Consider the following 20,817-nt stretch of genomic DNA (forward strand, 5'->3'; position numbering starts at 1 on the left):
CAATATGGAAGCTACAACTCAAAGAAAACCTTTGAGAATTTAAGTCATTTTTTCGACTTGACGTGCAAAGCAAGAATTAAAAAAAAAAAAAAAAAAAAACATTTATGACCAACGTCTCCCAGAAGAAATGAGAACATTTAAACATTTTGTTACACAAATAGATGAAACAACAGACGATGAAAACTTGACATTTCTATGAACACATCCCAGTGGAGATTCCACGTGTGTTTTTACACAAATGGTAAAAAAACTGCATGGGGGGAAAAAGAGGAAAACAAATAGCCAGTAATAATAAACTGCGTTGATAATGCAGTGGCACTGAATTAATAAATACAAGTAATTCCTGCTCTAGTGACTGAATGTTACATTATAAACTTTATTTTTATATATTGGCATTGGAAGATTATTTCTTTAACTGGTTTTTAATCGGTTTATAGGAGAATACCAGTAAGAGCAACAGGATTGATACAGTAAGATAAATATATAGTTATACTTCATAATAAGAAGAAGAATAAGGATTTGTGTTATTAAACAGATTGGCTTCCACTTCAGGCTTTAGTCAAAGCAGCAAATTATTTCATCATCTTTCATTAAGAGATAGACACAAATAATGATAATATACAATGTTTTATGAGGATAATAAACATCTCCAAGTCGAGTTCAACTTCATGAACTGAAGCTAGGAGATAGTGTTGTAGTACTCGAGACCATATTTTGAAGGACTGGGACTGTGTTTGAAATGTCATACTAACATACTACTCATACTAAGTCTGACGTCAAAATGAGTATGTAGTGCATTCACATTAGATAGTATGGAAAGATTGAGTACGCAAGAAAGAAATACCCGGATGTATACTATATGGGGACATTTTTTAAGTATGCACGATGGGCACACTAGTCATGAACTCAACTGCCCCATGATGCATGAATCATAACAAAACCTAACCGTTAGAGCGGACATGGGCTCGTCTGTGAACGGTCACATTCACAGACCTTGGAGTCGCTGTTAGCTTACCAATAAAAGGAAGGATATTTGTCACCTTTATAATAAATGTTGACTAGGCCACTGGGAGTGAGGCCCAAGGCCAAGGCAGGCTGACTTGATAATACTGTATCATGTTTTTCTGCAGTCAGTGCCTTCTCCTCTTCCTTCTCTCTCTGCTCTGTTTCAGGTGTCGTGAAGCTGATGATGGCTATTCCTGATCTGTGGTTCACAGCTCAATTAGTCTGGAACACTCTGATGTTCTATCCTGTTCTGTTGGTCCTTCTGTCTACTAACCCCAACCAGTCGACGCAGATGGCTGCCACCTCTGAACCTGGTTCTGCTAGAGATTTCTTCCTGTTAAAAGGAAGTTGTTTCTTCCCACTGTCGCTAAATGCTTGTTCATGTAGATTTTTTCCTTATTATTGTGAATCTTATATTTTGATAAGCGCTTTGAGATTACCTTTGTTGTAATCTGCGCTATAGAAGTATTGATTGATTGTGAGCAGAATGTAAAATCGTACTGGGACGGGCTTAAAGCTAAAAGGCAAACATCCCCTTTTCAAAGTAAAAGCATCTCTTCTTTTCTTTCATTAGTTTTTGAACACATTTGTAAATAGGGCTCTTGTTTTGAAGTTAACCGGAAGTTTTAGTCAGTAGTAAATAATGGAGAATGCAGAATCTCCAAAATATCAGAATGAAATATTTTTATGTGAGTTTTATGGATTAATTGAACACATGTTGATATTCTACTTGGTCACATTTCTGAAAATGTTTTCAGAGCTTTCAAAAGTGGAGAATCAACGGAGATATTTAGCCTCAGTGTGCATCAGGTTTTTGTTGTAGGTTTGAAAAGCATCTTGGGAAACTTGGAAGTATACTTCAGAGGGAAGGCTCATCATTTTAATTATACATACAGTATATAGTAGACACCACAGTATATACTCATTGACTTTGCAGTGTATAGTACTGAATGTGCCATTTCCAACACAGCCATAGTCTTGTTTCAGACTGGCTGGACTCGGGATTTTCCATCAAAACCAGTGGAGACCAGCAATGATCTGCTATTTTTGGAACGACATCTCATGAATAAATGTTGCAATTTCATTAGCTCACTGATTGTTCTGCCTCATTCACCAAAGAAATAATCATCTTATTTTCACGTATTTGAATTAATTCTGGACTTATCAGTGGCTTTTAATTACACATTTATTTTTTTCTGAGAAATCTGTCAAGATTTGAGATTTTTGCAAGTTGTGATTTGAAAGAGAGAATGATCTTTAACTGTTCAACCCTGTAATGGTTTTCAAAATAGATTTTAATGGTCTTGGTCTTTACTTGGTCTCAATTCCCAAAAGTATTGGTCTTGCCTTGCATTCGGGTAAGTTTTGGTCTCAAATAGAGTGGTCTAGAGTAGGCCTGGGCAATATATCGAGATTCAAGATATATGAAGATTTCTATTTTGGCGATATAGAAAAATACAATATCGCCGATATCAATATATTTCTATTATTTTTAGTTATTTTTTTGCATTAAAATCCTCGTTTAAAGAGTCACTGCTTTTGCTACTTCTCAGAACAGCAAGAAAAGCAAAGTGTGTCACTCACACATGCTGTCCCTCGCAGGAGAAAAAGCCAAAAGTGGCACATATTGTTTAGCTGTTTGTTAATAAATGTGCCTGTGGGGCATTTTCCATCAAATTTAACCCAGAATTGTCTTTTTCATAACATTTCCTTGAGTTAAAAAATATATATATACAGTATATATCTTATATCATTATTTTGAGAAAAAAATATCATGATTTTGGTCCGTATTGCCCACCTCTTGTCTTGACTACAACACTACTGGGAAAGTAATCTGGTTAAATCTTGCTTCATTCGTAGTTATGTAACAACATCAGTAAGATTTTATAAAATTACCTTTTTTATAATTTATTTTAGCACTTAGTATACAACTACAAATAATTCCCATATACACTTAAACTCATCAGCGTAAAAAAGCTAGATACAAGTTATCTAACATTTGGCTTCACTGTCATTATTACCATTGACAAAGGTTTCAAATTTGTTGTACTATTATAGTAAGACATCCTCCCCTGATAAACATGAAGAAACTCAAATATCTTCAAACTGAGTCGACAGCAGTAGTGATGACATAATGCTAAAGCCTGGAGAGGAAGCCAAGGTGAAACTAACCCTGAAGGTGTGGAAGCATGCTACATATGTAGTAATAACAATATTCATAATAATAATAATAATAATAATCTCGTGTGTATAGTTAATTGTTGAATATAACATATGGTTTCAGTCGTCCTAAATCTAAGGTATTAAAAGCAGTTCAGGCCTATATGTGGTTGGTTTGCAGCAGTTGGTTTTTATTTATTGAGCTTCTTGTAAAAAAAAAAAAAAAATGTGCCCTGCAAACACAAATCTTTTTGACATCACCCCCTACAAAAATATTGTAACGCAGAGGTGCTCAAGACCCTCAAGAGAAGGTCCTGCATGTTTAGAGCTCTGAAAACTAGCTACCGTTTACTATCAGGGTAGCATCTAAAACATGCAGGATAGGGACTCTCCAGGACCAGACTTGGGCACCCCTAATGTAATGTGTACTAATATTCCAATTTGTAATATCTCAAGTTAATCTCGGTCCAACCAGTATGCAATGTTTTTTTGTTGTTTTTTGTACTGCTAGGAAAATAAATACAGCATTGTTTTGAATAAAAGTCATGTTAGTTACACTTCTGTTTGATTGTAGAAGATGTACAGGTCAGACAAAAAAAAAAAAAAACAATGTTAATAATTCTACTAAATTTACAAGAAACTGTCAAAAATGAATAAATAAATAAATGAAATAGATCCAAATTGACAAAATTACAATACACTTTTTTTTTTCGATTTGGATGCTTTAGAAATGAATTCCCTTTGATTATAAATCATTTCGATATTCTCGCTAAAATACATGTTTATTTTTCTCGTGAGTCGTGATGACCCAAATTCTTTATAATACTTTGATGAAAACAACTGTAACACCTTTAAAGTCCAAAAACAGAGGTGGTTCATATCCCTGAATGAATGTGCTAAGAACGCAGCAGAGACTTAGTATTTCAAAATGTGCCCATTCTTTCAGTTTGTACAAAAACCTCACGCACAGGTACAGTATGTGAAGACAGAAGACTGAGATCGGACAGAACAAAAACACTTTACTAGAAGTTTTATACATTAGGCAGAAATTAAAGGTGCAGTCTGCAGCTCTTATAAAAGTGACTTTTTGTCATATTTGCTGAAGCTGTCACTATGTAAGGACAGCTTTACAGGATCATTGAGTCCCCCTGCTGCTTCTGCAGCCTTTGGCAGATTGCCAGAATGACCGAGCAAAAAGAACCAATTAGAGCCATGTGTTTGATGGACTGTCTGACAGCTGTTGCTCACAGGCCCCGCCCCTTTCCCGGGTCTGGAGTGCCGTCTTTTTTCAGTGTATGGTCTGGAGGAATAGAAGATGGGATTGGTGACTTTTCTGCTTGAAAGGTAATTATTTGTGCTTTATTTACATTATGTTTGATTTGTAATTGTTACACTACAACTCTGTAGTGATGTGTTGTTCATGTGCGTGCAGCAGCCTCTGTGTGCGCTGCTGTAAGTGACACTGTGTTGTTGCTGCTTCTGCTGAGATGTGTGCACATTGAGAGAGAGAAGCACTGCAGTAATAATTTAACAGTGCCTGTTATATTACTGTAATGTTGCTGTCGGACTAACGTTAGCTTGTTAGCTCCTCTGAGGGAGGGACTTTGGAAAGTTTGGAGGCAGGGCAAGAGAGCAGCGGGGAGGGAGGGATCTGAGAGTTGCGGACTGAATCTTTAAGAGTTGTTTGCTAAATTATGACACTGTTGGCGCTATGTTGGCATTTTTTGGGTTAGGTGGAGGAATCTAGGGGGGTTAGGGTTAGGTAGGGACAGAATTTTAATGGGAACAAGCTACAGGAACCCCTTTTCACTTCCTCTATGAGTAAAATAATATAATAGAATATAATTCAATACATAAAGGAACAAAGTAAAAAAAAAAAACTTCTCAATAAAACAGGTCCAGGACTCAATAAAAGAGGTAGAGGCCTGCAGGTTCCTGTGAGATCAAAATCAGATTATCGCCCAACCAACAATGTAATAAAAAAGGGTTAGGGTTTAGATTAACGAACGACTCTTAATGGAACCATATTTATGCTAATGACAGGTGTCGTGTTATAATAATGACCACGTAATGTCAGCCTTATCTATAAAACTTCAAGTAAAGTGTTACAGACAGAGCTTATCGTCAGCACAACGTGGAAAAATAAGAATTTGGAATACGATGCCATTGACGAGTCAGTGTGGTGAAGGTCCTCATTCTCTCTCTCATTCAACGCGTCTCCACGTAAACACACGACATCGACAGACAGGAGACTTTTGGTTCCAGCGTCACTCTCCAACTCCACGGATGGTGCATTATCATGCAAACCATGCAACAAAAAAAAAGATAATAAAGAATAAAAATGTAGTTATATAGAAAAATAAGTGTTACAAAATGGCATAGCAAGTATATGTTTCCATTCAACCTCTTTCCCCACGTCTCCTGATGTCCTGAACGTTGCAGTGACTACACTAAAAGTCGCATGCGTTACATGCAGTGCTGTTGGCTGTGCAGCAGTAAAGCTTTTTGGGTGTACATTGGATGTATATCAATCCGTTTTCTTAATTTCCGGCTAAGTTTTTGCAAAGACTGCACTGTACAGAGTTTTAATTTACAAATGGTACGTTTTCCCTTTTTTTTGTTGTTCCTGGGCAGTCTTTGTTGTGCCATGGCTCTATTTCAGGACGGGACAGCCTCCAGATGGCGTTCACCCTCCTTTAGTGACCTGGCATGGATCGAGGCTGACCACACCCACCTTTCATCTTAAAGGTTTGGTCCAGAGGTGTAGCTTTCACCCACAGCGTTGGGATTTAGAGGCATGGGTTGGATTTAAGTTTTTAACTCGAGAGTCGCAGATTTCTTTGATTATAAAGAAACATCTACTTCTCAGGGTGGCGTGTTCCACACTGCTTCACCGAATCCCTCCCCGGTGGAGGAGAGAGGTAACGGACCACCGCTAGGTGTGAAAGGGTCAGTGTCCGTGTCTGTCTCTCCCTCCGCCAGGTAGTTGGGTCTAGGTCTCGTCCAGCTGGCATCCCCAGTTGCCAACCCGGTCCCAATGGACAACTCGTCCCCATTCTCCCCCTCCCGCTCCCCGGAGATGCTGAACCCACTGAGGGAACGTTCCAGTTCCTCGTGGTTCACAGAAAGCATGGAAAGGGGTGAGTCGGCCCCCCGCCCCCCTGTGGTCCTCCCTGGCCTCACGGATATGTCCTGCAGGGAGCTGATGGGTAAGACTGTCGGACGCTCCGTGTACGTGGGGATGGCACCGTGAGATCTAGGCGGGGCTTGTTGATCTGAAGCCACGAGGCCGCCTTCAACCAAACCCCTCCCGTCCTTGGCTGCTCGTCCTCTGAGGAAAGAGTTCCCTTTGCTAATAGGCACCTGGTAAGACATGTGTGGAAATGCTTCGGCGTAGTTGAGAAAAACCCGTCGGATTTCACCATTTCCCGCGGTGTCGCAGGTCTCCAAGGTCATGTGGGCAGTGCCGGCAGAGTCCACCTGCAGATGCTCCGTGTGCTGGATGTGCATGTCCACCAGGAAGTCCAGCTTCTTCTCCATGTCCTCAACCTGGAACACATTAGCCTACATCAGCAGGAAGTGACCACTTAAGGCAGTGGTGGGCAACTTTTATCTCAGCGGGGCCACAAAAATGTGCTTGTTTGATCGAAGGGCCACATTATCAACGTTCATGTCAGCATTTAGAATAATGACTAATCTGAGCATTAATACAGGAAACAACTATCATTTTTGTAGTCATTTTGTGTGTTTTTCTGTCATTCTGTGTATGTTTGTTGTTGTCTTGCTCGTTGTGCATTTCTGTACTCCTTTTGTGTTTTTTGGTGTCATATTGTGTATTTGTGCTGTCATTTTGTGTTTTTTTGGAGTCATTTTTGTGTATGTCTGTCGTTGTTTTGCTTTTTTGTTAGTACTGTGGGTTTGTGGAGTCATTTTTTTTAATCTTTTTGTGTATTACTGTTGTTGTTTTGTTCATTTTTGTAGCAGTTTTGTGTGTTTTAGAAATATTTTCTATTTCTATATTACTGCAATGTTGTAATTCTTTGCATTTTTTAATGTATTCTTGCTTTTATTTTGTGTATTTTTCTGTCATTTTGTACATTTACTTTGAGGGGCCGCATAAAATTAGACCGAGGGTCGCATGTGGCCCCCGGGCCACCAGTTGCCTAAGTCTGACAAAAGGTCTCTGCAGGAATTACGGGGGGAAACATTATAACATTACACAAGCTAGCTACAGAGCTAGCATGAAAAAATCAGAGATTGCTGGATGGTTCCATTGGCATCATCAGAACTTTCTGTAACACACATTTCTTTAAAGAAAACACCAGTAATGTGGAACCATCGCGCACTACTGCTCATCTGAAAAATACCTCTGTCATTTTTGTTGTCGCTGTTTTTTTAATTATTTCATTTCATTTTGTAGTTGTCTTTGATTACATTTATATATACTAAAATACATCATTGCTGACTGTGGTTTTAGAGTCATTTTGTGTTTTGTGTATTTTTGGAATGATTTAGTGTATTTTTGTTTTAGCTTTGTGTGTTTATTTTGTTGTCATCTTTTTGTTGTGTTTTAGTTTTCCCTCCCCTTTTATTTGTGTTGTTTTTGGAGTCAATCTGTGTATTTATGTTCAGAGGTTTTGTATATTTTCTCTTAATTTTATGTCTTTTTTGTATTAATTTGTGTTGTTTTGTATATTTCCTCTGATTTTTTGTGTTTTTGGTATTCATTTCTGTTGTTTTTGTGATTTTGTGTTTGAAGAGGCAATTTAGTGTATTTTGATGTCGTTTTGTATATTTTTCTGTAATGTTGTGGTAATCTTGTGTGCTTTTGGAGTCATTTTGCACATTTATTTTGGGGTCCGCACAAAATTAAACCGAGGACCACATGTGGTCCCCATGCCACCTGTTGCCCATGTCAAGTATGAGTGCTCATTGACACAGTTTTAGATGTCGATGATCCTAATCCACCATATCTGTTCTCACCAACACAGCAGTAGTGCTTTCATTTCTGACACCGTATAATGTACGCTGTCAGATGAAGATGCTATAATCAGATTACAAACCGTGGATCACGTTGCAGTCAAACCCTGACATATAATCTTTACAGTGTGTCTGTAAAATTATAGAGGAAAAGAATCCCTGTTCTTTTTGCTGATGCACCTCAAAAAACTGGACAGAAACTGGGATATAGCACTTAATTTGGATGTATATTATTACATGTTAAATCGTATGTCATTTAAGTAGGATCACCAATATACGTAAGATTATAAATTGACTAAAATAAAAGTTTTTTTCCCTGTCAAAGTTTCTCATCACACCATATATTCTCACCTGTCTCTCCACACGAACAAATCTACCCATCATGCTTTGGTCTTCATTATCTGCCATCGAGGCGGTTTTCGCAAGGTAGGTCTCATGTCTGCAACAAAATATAACGTGTAGAGAAGGATGTCATTGAAATGTGATTTGAACAAATGAACACACTGTACACATCTATACAAAGGTTTGATTATAGTATAAAGCAGTGGTTCCCAAACTGGAGGGTGCGCCAGCTAGTAGGGGGCGTGACGTCATAGCAGGGGGAGCACGAGGGTCATTGAGCATGAAAAACTGTCAAAAAAATTATTAAAGCAGAACTAAGTAACTTGCACTTAGCACTCCCCCTAAAGGTCCCTTTTGATTATGTCACAGTCGTAAAAACTCTGCACCCCCCGCCGCCTGCCCCACCCCACAGCTATGAATGATGTGGGAGTAATACGTAAGGGAGTGTGGAAATGTGTGTGATGTGTTTGTTTGTGTGCTGACAAAGCAGCTCCAAAAATGCATGGATGGATATATATTTGTGTGTGTGTTGCCTGATGGAGCGCTGGGTTGCTGCTGCTGTCACTGCATGGAGTTGCTCCGTTCCTTTGCTCCACCATGGTACAAGTTTGAGAAAAGTGAATTTGTAGACAAACGTGTGCAGCTACAGTGCTGGTCATAATCTAGCAATAGTTTCTATTGGGCTTCCATAAAGCAATACGTCTTGCCACCGGGTTGGAGGCAGGAAAGTTGCAAGTGCGGTTTTCTGGCCAGAGACAGCAGGGAGAGATGAAGGACCCCCCTATCACCCCATAAACACTTGTATTATCCTCACAGGGACAACGAGAAGGATTTATTAAGTTGAAAAAGTTACCTAGTTCTTTAATTCTTTGCACTCAAAGAGCTTTTTTTATGAGTTTTGAAGGAGGAGAATCACAATTTTGGCCTTTTTCAACAAAGGTAACATTTCTTTTACCGATTTTGTTGAATTTTTTATGACATATGGGGGCCCTTAAAATGTTTCATTTTTTAAAGGGTGGCACAACAGAAAAAGTTTGGGAACCACTGGTATAAAGTATTGTTGCTTGAATAAAGAAAAAGCAAAGCAGTACTTGGGCGACTGATTGGACGGGTAGGCAAAAGGTGTTTTCTGAGTTTTCTTGTGTTTCGGGGTTAGCAGAGGCCCAGGGGCAAGAATCATGTCGATCCTAACGTGATAAGCATAGAGTGAATCAACACATACTAGTTTTGAAACAAACCTCTGATATCTGGATTGTCATGCTTACCTTGTCTGGAGGTATTTTATTCTACAGAGCATGTCCAAGTGTCCAGCAGAATACTGCTCTATTACATCTTTGACATCATAAGGCCTCAAAGTCTCCTTGAATCGCTTCTTGTTGAGGAGAAATTGCATGATTCTGTGAGGGAAAAGACTTAGATTTTAACTTCATTATTAAACATTTGATTGGAGTTGAAAACAAAGTTTTTTCATTTAGAGGCTCAGATTTTCCATTTCAAAATTCCCCAAATTCCCCCGTTTTGTTTTCTGAAATCGTGCCAAACATGCTTAATAAAGAGTTAAATGTTATCGATTTCTTTCTTTGCTATATTTACACCAAATATATGCACTGAAATCACAAAATTTTGCGTGATATTTGACGTCTGTCCCGTTTGCTATAGTTGTGCCACATTGAACCACTTGCTTCCTAGTGGAAAACGGTGCGTAAATGTGTGATATTGTCCCCAATAATAATAATAGTCCCAAAATATTTGCATCCGATTTCCGCAATCATGGAAAATCGAAGCCCCTATACCACATGTGTCAAACTCAAGGGCCTGAACCAAATCCGGCCCTTTGGAGCATCCAATTCGGCTCATAGGAGAAAGTAAAAACTACAGAGAAAACATGAATCATTGTGTAAATGAAACTCAACACTCCTGGTGCTTATATTGCATGATTGCAGTCAGTTTTGAGTGTTAAACTGTTGAAAAACTCAAAATTCTTCCAAAATCCTTCAATTTTCACGTAACGTTTTCATTAATTAAATAGAAATTGTTCACAAAATGTAGGATCACTTATAAAAATCACTTATTGCTTGGATATTGTCGGTTTCTTACATATTTTTTATTTTACGTATACGTAGAAGTGTAAACTAGGGCACAATAATGTCGAAATATGTATAAAACAGATAAAACTGCTCTGTATTTAGCCCCTGAACTAAAACCCCTGCTCTAAACCTAACAGAGGTAAATAATCTACCTTAGCATAGCGTAATTCATTTTATCAAACACTCACTTGTGAGGTATAAAAAAACCAAAAACACTTGTTTCACTATAAAGCAGTGACCCACTTCAAATCCACTGCACCAAAACTATCATCCTGACCTACTTTTCTTTATCTGTAACCACTCCCACTGTAGGCAAAACTGTGTTTTTACCCAAGCACAATGCATTCATCACCCAGAAATATGTTTACCTTTTTTTTTGTAGAATTGAAAAGTATATGATTCACTGCACTGCTCAGAAATGCTGACTATAACTCCAACACTGGAAATCAAACTTTTTTCATTACTCCAACAGACTTTTGACCTTGAAGCCAGCCCTACCACCCACGGAGCTCCTCCTTTTGTGCGTCAGCGAGCTCCTATTTTCACTCGTTTCTTCCCAGAGACCCAAACCTAAACTTGCTGTGTGAGCTCTGATGTTGGCTGGAAAGTGACGGGTCCTGAAATTAAAGCCTCTCCAGGTCTGAGCATCCCATTCACAAACCCATTCAGCCTCCAGATAAAGGAGTGGAAGGAAGCCGTGTTTTCACAGGCTTTAGTCACTCATCTCACGCTAGATTGAATTCCTGCATTATGTCAGCTGTTCGCCTATAGGTTCACTAATGTAATGTCAGTATGTGGGGGGAGCTTTTGTAAAGCTGCAGAGTGAGGTCTTATGGGAAATTCATAACGTGAGAAATAAAAAAGTAAACTATTTGACGGCCTTTTATAATGTATTTAAACTTCGTTTTTTCCCTATTATTCATAAAATTATGTAGGTAGTTGAAGGCTTGATGCAATATTTGGACTGCACAAAGTAATTCAAACTTTTTATTTTAGTTATTATTAATAATACTATTACTGTGGTCTTTATTATTATTATTATTAATAATAATAATAATAATAATAATAATAATAATAATAATAAAATAATAACAATAATAACAATAACAATAATAATAATAATAATAATAATAATAATAATAATAATAATAATAATATTGATGACTGCACTTATTTTAGTTATAAAAAGTTTAAATGCATAAAAACATATCAAATAATGTAGTAACAGTATATATGCCCTCACTTTGATCATTATTATTTTTCTTTAAATGTTACTTATTGAATTACTTCAATAATTTATTCTGTTATTCAAAGTGTCAAAATATCATGTTGTGCGACTGTCTGGCCATGACTGCTGTTTTTGAAAAATCTTTAAAATCCCTCTATATCTATTCAAATTTATTTTATGCATTAAAAAATAATAAAGTAAAAATAATAATAATAATCATGCAAACCTTGCATTGTGGATTTGAATTACATTTTTGTATTTGGAGGGACCGAGATATCTATGACTGAATTAGTTGGTAATTTACAAATGTTAATTTACAAATGTATTTTCAAACATTTTAACTCGGACCAAATTTGATGCTATAAAGGGCCGGATTTGGCCCCTGGTTCTTGAGTTCAAAATGTGTTTTATAGGAACTGATTTTTCTCACCTAACTGCCCTGATGACCAGTTTCAGCGTAGGGATCATGTCCTCCATGAGGATATCTGCAGGAAAACCCCGCTCCTCTAAGGCTGGGTCTGCCAAGGCTCCTGCATCTGAAAGACAAAAATAATCCAAATAAAAACAACAAAAAATGTATGAAGAAACAATGCAGTAATGGCTTTTGAATAAATCTGTTTAAGTCTAACTCAAAGTGTTTGAATGACCTTCAGAGCTCTGGCGGAGGGTGTAGGCCTTCATACGAAAGGCGGTGCGGAAGCGTTCGCGATTACTGAAGCCAGCAGGTTTGGGCTCCTTGGAAGGGCTTTCTTCGATGCTGTCGGCGTTACCAGTCGGTTTCCTGTTCATCCCCACTAAAGGCTTTGCATTGGGAAGGCGAACGCGCTCAAGTAAACTCAGTTTCTGACTGAAAAGGTGATAAAACAGAATGTGAAAATATTACATTGATGCCACAACTAGCAGAAACAGAGATAGTGCTGAAATAACTGATTAACATATTAAAACACTCTTTTTTTGGGACAAAGATGTATTTACAGAAGAGCTGGGACTTTAACGCGTTAATTGTAATAAAAAAAAATAATAATGCAGTTAATCGCTTTTTTTTGCACTCCAAACAGAACCTCTCTTATTTCGTGAGTTTTGGGTATACCCATAATACTGATGCACAATACAAACAAGAAAACCCGAGGAGAAATCGTCGCTGTGCTTCGTAGGCATTCATTTTAGTTAACTTTTTGTACAAAAACGTGTGTATCTTTGGCCTATTGTTTATTACTATCATCAAACTTGCTGCAGTTGATGTCCATATATTAGTTCAATTATTTCTGCATTTGTAGCCTTTGCTGCTGAGAATTGGCTTTATATTTAATGTAAATATCTAGGTTTTTAGGGCAGACTACAAATTTCTGTATTTAAAACATGATTTATTGTCACTCAGTATCATATATTAACAAAATGTCATAAGCTGTAACCACTAAGGGTCCTATTTCAATCTGAAATATGTTGGCCATGTAGAAGCTTTGCAAAACCTTATTTGTTATGTGTATGTGTTTTTCCAAGAAAAGAGGTTGGAGTAGAACAGGTTAAATAATAACACCGAATGGAAAACAAAAGCCTACCTGTGTGCAAGAAACAGTTTGCCGATCTGTCTCTGCTACCACCTCAATGCTAAACATGTAGCAGCTAGCACAGACACTCGGACAGTACATGCGCCGAGCACGCAATGTTGCCAATCCACACTCAGAGGCAAAATTAAATATTCCATGACTGACAAATCACTGGATAAATGACTGTAGTGGACTGAATATGTGGGCGGGGCTCAAAGAGCTGGTACAGATAGCATTGTCTGACCCAACTTATCAACTGCTCTGTAGAAAGACTATTTAAAACAGAATTTGTCAGCTTTATCGGTTGGTCTGTTTATTTCTTGCCAATTGTTTTGCACTGTTCAGTTTCCACTTCTTTGGAATGTTGTATACTCAGTGCTGTTTTGTATTTCCATACACAAAAAATGATTTGTTTTTTATGCACTAAATTATGACACCTCTCGAGCTATGTTGGCATTATTTGGGTTAGATGGAGGGATGATTCAGTGGGATTAGGGTAACAAATGACACTTAATAATAGCCTGTCATTATTAATGCTAATGACAGATAATGACAGCGTAATGTCAGCCTTATGTATAAAACTTCAAATAAAGTGTTACCGAAAGTTTATCAAAAAATCTGGTACACCATGAATAAAGCTTATTTAAATGTGTGATTTGTGAACAATTCAATCATAATATATATATATTTTTTATATTACACATTATGTTAGCACTCAGTGATGGAAATAATAAACAAAATGTTGTTGCTTAAGCTCATTTGTTGTTTTAATTGATCCAGTCATATTATATACCAAAATTCATTTAAATTGGAAAAATGTTGCTTCTCACGTCCAATATTGTTATGCGATTATTTTAGTTACAATATACTTACAAAGTTTCAAATTAATTAGATTTTTTTTTTTTTTTTTATCTAGTCCCACCACTCATTTATTTATAATATTACTTTCTCTCGAAAGAATAAGATTAATTTTATGAGCAAAACTAGCACTGATTCTCACACAATAATGGCTCAGCATGAGAATGGTTTGTTGATCACAATGTCTAACCCTGACCTTTCTCGTGCCATTATTGTACTTTTCACATTTCACTTCTCAGGTTTTTTTTTTTTTTTATGAGAAAGACCTTTCTGCCTCTCTCTCTCTCTCTGTTGTGTAAACTCCTGGCAGAGGAAGGCCTCACAGAGATCGGTCACTGTTGTTGTCAAATGTCTGACAATATCTGGAAGCACAAAGACAAGAGCTCCATGAGTAAAATAAGACTCCTGTGTGCCTTGGAAGAGGCAGAGAGGTGGGGGTAACCAGAGCTCCCCACAGCCCACAACAAGAGCTCTGAAATGTGGAGCGTTCTCACTGACTTTGCTCCCACAGCGGACGCACAATATGAGCCTCTATGTGGCCCTGGGGCAGAATAGAGGGAAAGTCGTTATACTGTGGTGAGAGGCTGACGAATGGGAGGCTTTAAATGAAGAGAAAATCTCTTTCTGTAGCCGGGAGTGATTATCCCGTTGGTCCCAGTGTAAGGAAGCACCAAATAAAAGCTCCCATAATCCCCTTCACACACGTTTAGGTCAACAACACATGGAGACAACCTGAGTAGTGCTGTGTGATAGGTAGAAACTTTTACATCACAGTAAATGTAGATTTATATCCTGATATCGTATTTCTTCTTTAAAATTACATGAATGGAAAATTGACATTCATTATGTATTTTATTAAAAATGTTTTCTATAAATAAATGGGTAACATGACCTTTAGGATTTTGTGACCAATTTCTGCGATTCTTACAGGCTAAAATGCCTGATTTTACAGCAGCTTTTTCCAAATATTGTTTCAAAAGTTGTGTCTAAGGCTACTTGTTTTTTTTTTATATTACTATTATTATTTTCTATAACTTTTCAGACTTGTCAATTTCCCCCCCAAAAAAAACCATATTCATACCAATACAGAAATGAGCAGATTCACAACAATTTACCAAGATATGGATATTTTCCATCACAGTGTAAAGCTCTAGTGCAGAGAATATTACACAGAGTATCAGTGTTTCTATAAGTCGTGTAAATTATCGTTTACAACCACATCTCTGTCGTTACAAATTCTGGAATCAGCCACTACAGATGCACACTTTTCTCACGTGAATCTGCGCTAATCTCAAGTGTTCAGATCATATACGTGTTCATTGTTTTATTGCTTTGTCACATTTTACAGATTGTAGATTTTGTAAAACTGTATTAACCGCTTGGCCACTGCATCAGCTGTCAGCTCCCGATCTATAATCTCCACAAAACGTTTACCTAAATGTAATCAAAGAGAAGCAATCTGAATCTCCATTAACTCTTTCTGTTCAGAAATGACTGGAGGCAAACTTCAGCGTGCTGCCTTAACAGTCCAGGACAATGACTTTGTTTCGGTCCAGCTTGGTGCGCTAAAGCAACACTCCGTCACCAACTCTCCCTTCTGATTGGTCAATGTGGAGGGGGCTCTACACTCACAGGAGAGCGGGGAGGGGGAGAGGGCATTTCTTCAGGTACAGTACGTCATCGAGTAATCACACATAAATGATTTAATATTATAAATTATTTAACATTCATATGCCTTTTATTATCATACTGCATTTTCAAAACCACAAAAATTCTAAAGCAATTATATTTTTTACATTAAAAAAATAAAAAAAACTCTGAACGTCAAGGGCCCCCATTGGCTCTCGGGCCCTGGGCACGTGCCCATTTTGCCCATGCGGTAATTTGTCTATGCCTACCGGGACACTGCCAGAAGGCCAGTGCACCCATGGTATGGTAGACGTTTTTATATCACACTACAATATATATCGTTATATCGTACAGCATTAAACCTGAGTATAAAATATCATGTCTTCCTCATTCTAACTTCAAATCTAACTTTTCTTTTCTATTTTTTTGATTTACTTTTTTTTTTAAATTATTTTTTCATTAACGAGACACAATTATATATACATATCAATGAATGTATAAAACTACAAAAACACAATCCCACCCCCCCCACAGAACAAACAGTGGAAGACCATTGACTCATTTCTTTTTAAAAAAAACAAGTAAAAAAACACAAGAGCAGAAGTTCTGTTTAACATAATTGTGGATATATTAAAATCTAACTTTTCTGATTAATTGGTTCATAAAAAGTCAAGCCATTAGGAAGCCTTGGTGCAGAAAAGACTTCATAGTGAGATAAAGTTACTGACATCATACTGCGGCAACAGTATCATCACCCTGTAACAAGATCACGCACACACAGACACAGACACGCACGCACACAAACACACAGACACGCACGCACACATACACACACACAGACACACGCACACACACACACACAGAAATGGTTTGGTCTGAACTCTCTTGGACGGACCACACAGAGATGCTAAATAATATGTAATAATACCACACCAATACACACACACACACACACACAAAGGGTCTTGTTGGGGATTACAGCACTGTTGCAGTTCCTGGCCATCATCCACCTCTTTGCTCACAGCAACAAGATAATGTCAGACTGGTCATTTCCCAGCCATTGCTCAGCAACTTCTTTCCAGTTTTAGTTTAGTTTCTGCATCTTTGCGTCTTCGTTTCTCTCATTTCCAGACCGTTTTGTATGGATTCAGACATACAGTTGTACAGTAGGCTCCTTATTTCAGTGGAAGGAACTAAGTTTAGCCCAGGAATGAACATCTTTCATTTCATTCGGATTGCTGTAACATAAGCCAGTGTTTGCGCCTGCGAAACAAACAAAAGTCTGACCTTACTTCCCCTCTTCTCTACCAGACTCCCTGTACACTGTAGCTTTTAAGCAGTGGAAACTTAATCCAGTGCAGTGAACGCAGCAGGTCAACAGCTGAAGTGAGAAAGAGTAAAGCATTGCTCAGCTGTAACAAGCTGACCTGAAGTGACTTCTACAGCAATAATAGACATTCAGGCTGCCTTTTTTCTACATGCAGGCAAGTGTGGAGATGAATCTTTGATTTAAGGGTCACTAGCTTGTTTTCAGATGGTAGCAGACATTTGCACTGGCAGACAATAAGAGCTTAGCACATGATAATAGACTTGTTAGAGCCCGATATGTGACAATGACCCAGAATGTAACAAGACCCAAACTGGTACAAAAAAAAATGTAATAAATCCCAAAATCTACTAACTGGTCAATAATGTAATAGAAGCGCTGAGCCCAAAATGTAATAAAAGAAAACCAAAAAAAAATAAATATATATATATATGCATATAAGAAGGTCCTGGGTTCAAGCCCTGGGGTGGACACTTGGGTCCTTTCTGTGTGGAGTTTGCATGTTCTCCCCGTGCTGCGTGGGTTTCCTCCGGGTACTCCGGCTTCCTCCCACAATCCAAAAACATGACTGTAAGGTTGATTGGAGTCTCTAAATTGCCCATAGGAGTGAATGAGTGGTTGTCTGTCTGTGTTGCCCTGTGATGGACTGGCGCCCTGTCCAGGGTGTACCCCCGCCCAGCGCCCTATGAGAGCCGGAGATTGGCAGCGGCAGACCCCCGCGACCCTGATAAATAGGAATAAGCGGGTATGAAAATGGATTGATGGATATATATATATATATATATACACACAGTTCTGCTTCTCAAAGGGGGCGGTCGTATTTTCTCTGCTTCCTCTCCTCCACCCGTATCTGTCCTTGCTGATGCTTTGTTTTGTCTGGTTCTGTGAATCTAATAGGAGCCTCTGTTTGCATCTCATCCAAATATGGAATTATGGAATTGATCAGTTGGTCTGTCAATGCAATCAACCAAATTTTTTTCAACAAAGAAAAAAACGGGCAGTGGTGAGCCCGCGTGTTTGAGCGGTACATTTGCGGCTGGATATGCGCTTGACCTTTAATTGTGATTGTGTGTTATATACAGTATGTGATTGTCTCTTCATGCTTTCTTGGATGGGATGGAACTGAAACTGAATCTGAATATGCAGTATATACAGTATATTTATATATAGTAGAGTATTCTTTATTCATCCCGCAGTGGGGAAAATTACTGTCATTATATAAATGTGTGTGCGTGCATATTTATACCCACACACACATATTTACACATATGCATGTGTGTATGATACTACTACTACTGATACTACTCTACATTGAGGCAATGAGCCCTTTAATCCATGAATAATTGACTTGCTCTATGATGTAATAAAATTATTATACTAGTAGGGAAATAGTTTTGCCTGCCCCATAATGTAATAACACAAAGTTTTTTTTACATTTTGGCTCCAACATCTTGTTACATTATTGACCAGTTGTAACATTTTGGTTTTTTTTAATTACATTTTGGACTCAGCACTTTTGCTAAATTATTGACCAGTTATTACATTTCAGGTATTATTACATTTTTTTTAAATTATTATTAAACAATTCGGGTCTTGTTACATTTTGGGTCGTTGTTACAAATGGGGCTCTAACAAGGCAAGGTTATAAATCTAAATATAGCTGATGGGAACAATACCCAACATGTTTTACAACACAGATAAAGACACAGTGTAGCCCTCATAGATGAATAAATCAATCGGTTTGTTGCCAAATGGTCATGTGACTTGAACGTGGGAAAATGCGCATTGCATTGTGGGATTTGGAGTCCCGTAGAAGAATGCTAACTTTAAGATGGCACCAGAAGTGGAAAAGATTTTTCTTTTTTCTTAAAGTGATTTTTGTGACAAAGAAGACAATGGTTCACCTGATGTCATTTATTTTCTGGTTTGTTTATGGTGTTGCCCATGACATGACGTCACACTACGAAACATTACATTTCAGCTGTACGTCACTTTGTTTTTGAGGTCACGTCGCCGTCAGTAATGAATGAGAACAACGTTTGAATAAAATATGGGTTTAAATAAATGCCAGTTATTGTCCTTAGCAGCTTAATCTTAGGGATTGTAGACAGGCATACAGCTGTGCAGCCACAACCATTTCAGAGGATGTTTATTAAATTAAAATATGCTCATTACAGTGTTAGACAGATGATATAATTACAGTAAATAGAGTAGAAGGGAACATTATGTTTATCAAATCAAACAATCTCAGTATTTTTATTTTCATCATTTTATTTTTTTTTATTTTGTGGGGATTTTTTAAGTGTCAATTATAAATGAATGGAAACTAATGTTCTCTCTCTAATGAGCTTATGCATTGCCTTATACATTGTTAGAGTGGCTGATGGTGACACTAGATAACCAGAGTTCACATTCTTCTCACAGCTATTAGCTTTGAAATTCATTCGTATGGACAATTAGTATGGAACGCATTTTTAAACGGCAGATGGGGGGAAATATTTGTGGTGATGCTCATTAGTCACAACAGTATTAAGTATCTCATCTAGACAACAGAAAGTCTTTATGACAGGCACTGGTATGTGTGATGTGGTAGGAAAGATCATGGATGTCAAACTGCTGTAACGTACCTCGCCATGGTCTCCATAGTGTCCTTCCTTTAGATGGAAAGAAAGAAAGAAAGAAAGAAAGAAAGAAAGAAAGAAAGAAAGATGGAGAGAGTAGAGATTAAAGTTCTTTATGTCAAAAAACAATGGAAAAAGGCAGTTAATTGGCAAAAAGTTACATGGTTTATGCAGTCTTAAGAAATGTTGTTACAACTGTTATTGTGCTCCAACTCCTCTATATATATATTAAACCATGTTTCAAACTCAAGGCCCGGGGGCCAAATCTGGCCCTTTAGGTCAGTGGTTCCCAATCTTTTTTGTCCCGTGTACACCCTTTGCATTTTGGCAAAATCATTTGTACCCCCTCTTCATATCATTAGTACCCTCTCCATTATTTCATATTGTTTTTCATTTGTGGAACAGCGTGCTCTCCTAAACCCTTAACTGTGTCTCCAACATTGGTTCCCTAAGGCTTAATCTACAAATTCATCACAATGAATGGAATTTAAGGTATCATGCAAATGTAATGTGATTACTTCAATAGTGAGTAAATACAGTCTCCTTAGTAAAATGTAGCTAATTATTCTCTCCTATTGTCAGAAGTGTGATAAAATGACCATAAAATAATCCTGTTTCAATAAATTATACTATTTTATTAAGCAATAGTACCGTTAATAATTCCGGCAAGTTCATTTTGTCTTCTTTTTGAATAATATGCCTTATTATGCGGATGTCCTGGACAAAACTGTGTCCAAGCATTGGACACATCAAAGCGATCAGCAGGCACCTCTGAGGAAGACTGGCAGTTGACAGTCGAAACATGTCAGGAGATCAAAGTAAACTTCCTGAATAAATGAAACCTATCAACATTTGAACAGTACTGTTAGTTTGTGGTGAATTGTCTAAAAAAATAAATAAAAGAAACCCCTAAAAAGGAACTAGGAACAATTCACAATTATTTTTAAAATAATTGTGAATTGTGAAAAAGTCTTTACACGTACCACTGTTTGGGAACCACTGCTTTAGGGCATCCAAATCAGCCCGCAGGAAA

General features: G+C 37.6%; 1 protein-coding gene across 1 annotated transcript in view; it reads right to left on the reverse strand.

Moving 5' to 3' along the window:
• Positions 1-6,030: 6,030 nt before the first annotated feature.
• kcnq3 (potassium voltage-gated channel, KQT-like subfamily, member 3) overlaps positions 6,031-20,817 on the reverse strand; it is a 39,670-nt gene continuing 24,883 nt past the window's right edge. Inside the window, exons 11-17 of the mRNA XM_028473325.1 lie at positions 19,791-19,817; positions 12,450-12,649; positions 12,233-12,338; positions 9,753-9,884; positions 9,579-9,674; positions 8,497-8,584; positions 6,031-6,714 (exon numbers count right to left, since the gene is read on the reverse strand). Of these exons, the coding sequence (XP_028329126.1) occupies positions 6,031-6,714; positions 8,497-8,584; positions 9,579-9,674; positions 9,753-9,884; positions 12,233-12,338; positions 12,450-12,649; positions 19,791-19,817 (1,333 nt within the window). The remainder of the gene's footprint in view (positions 6,715-8,496; positions 8,585-9,578; positions 9,675-9,752; positions 9,885-12,232; positions 12,339-12,449; positions 12,650-19,790; positions 19,818-20,817) is intronic.

This window comes from Gouania willdenowi, chromosome 17, assembly GCF_900634775.1.
Source record: "Gouania willdenowi chromosome 17, fGouWil2.1, whole genome shotgun sequence".
Lineage (NCBI taxonomy): Eukaryota > Metazoa > Chordata > Actinopteri > Blenniiformes > Gobiesocidae > Gouania > Gouania willdenowi.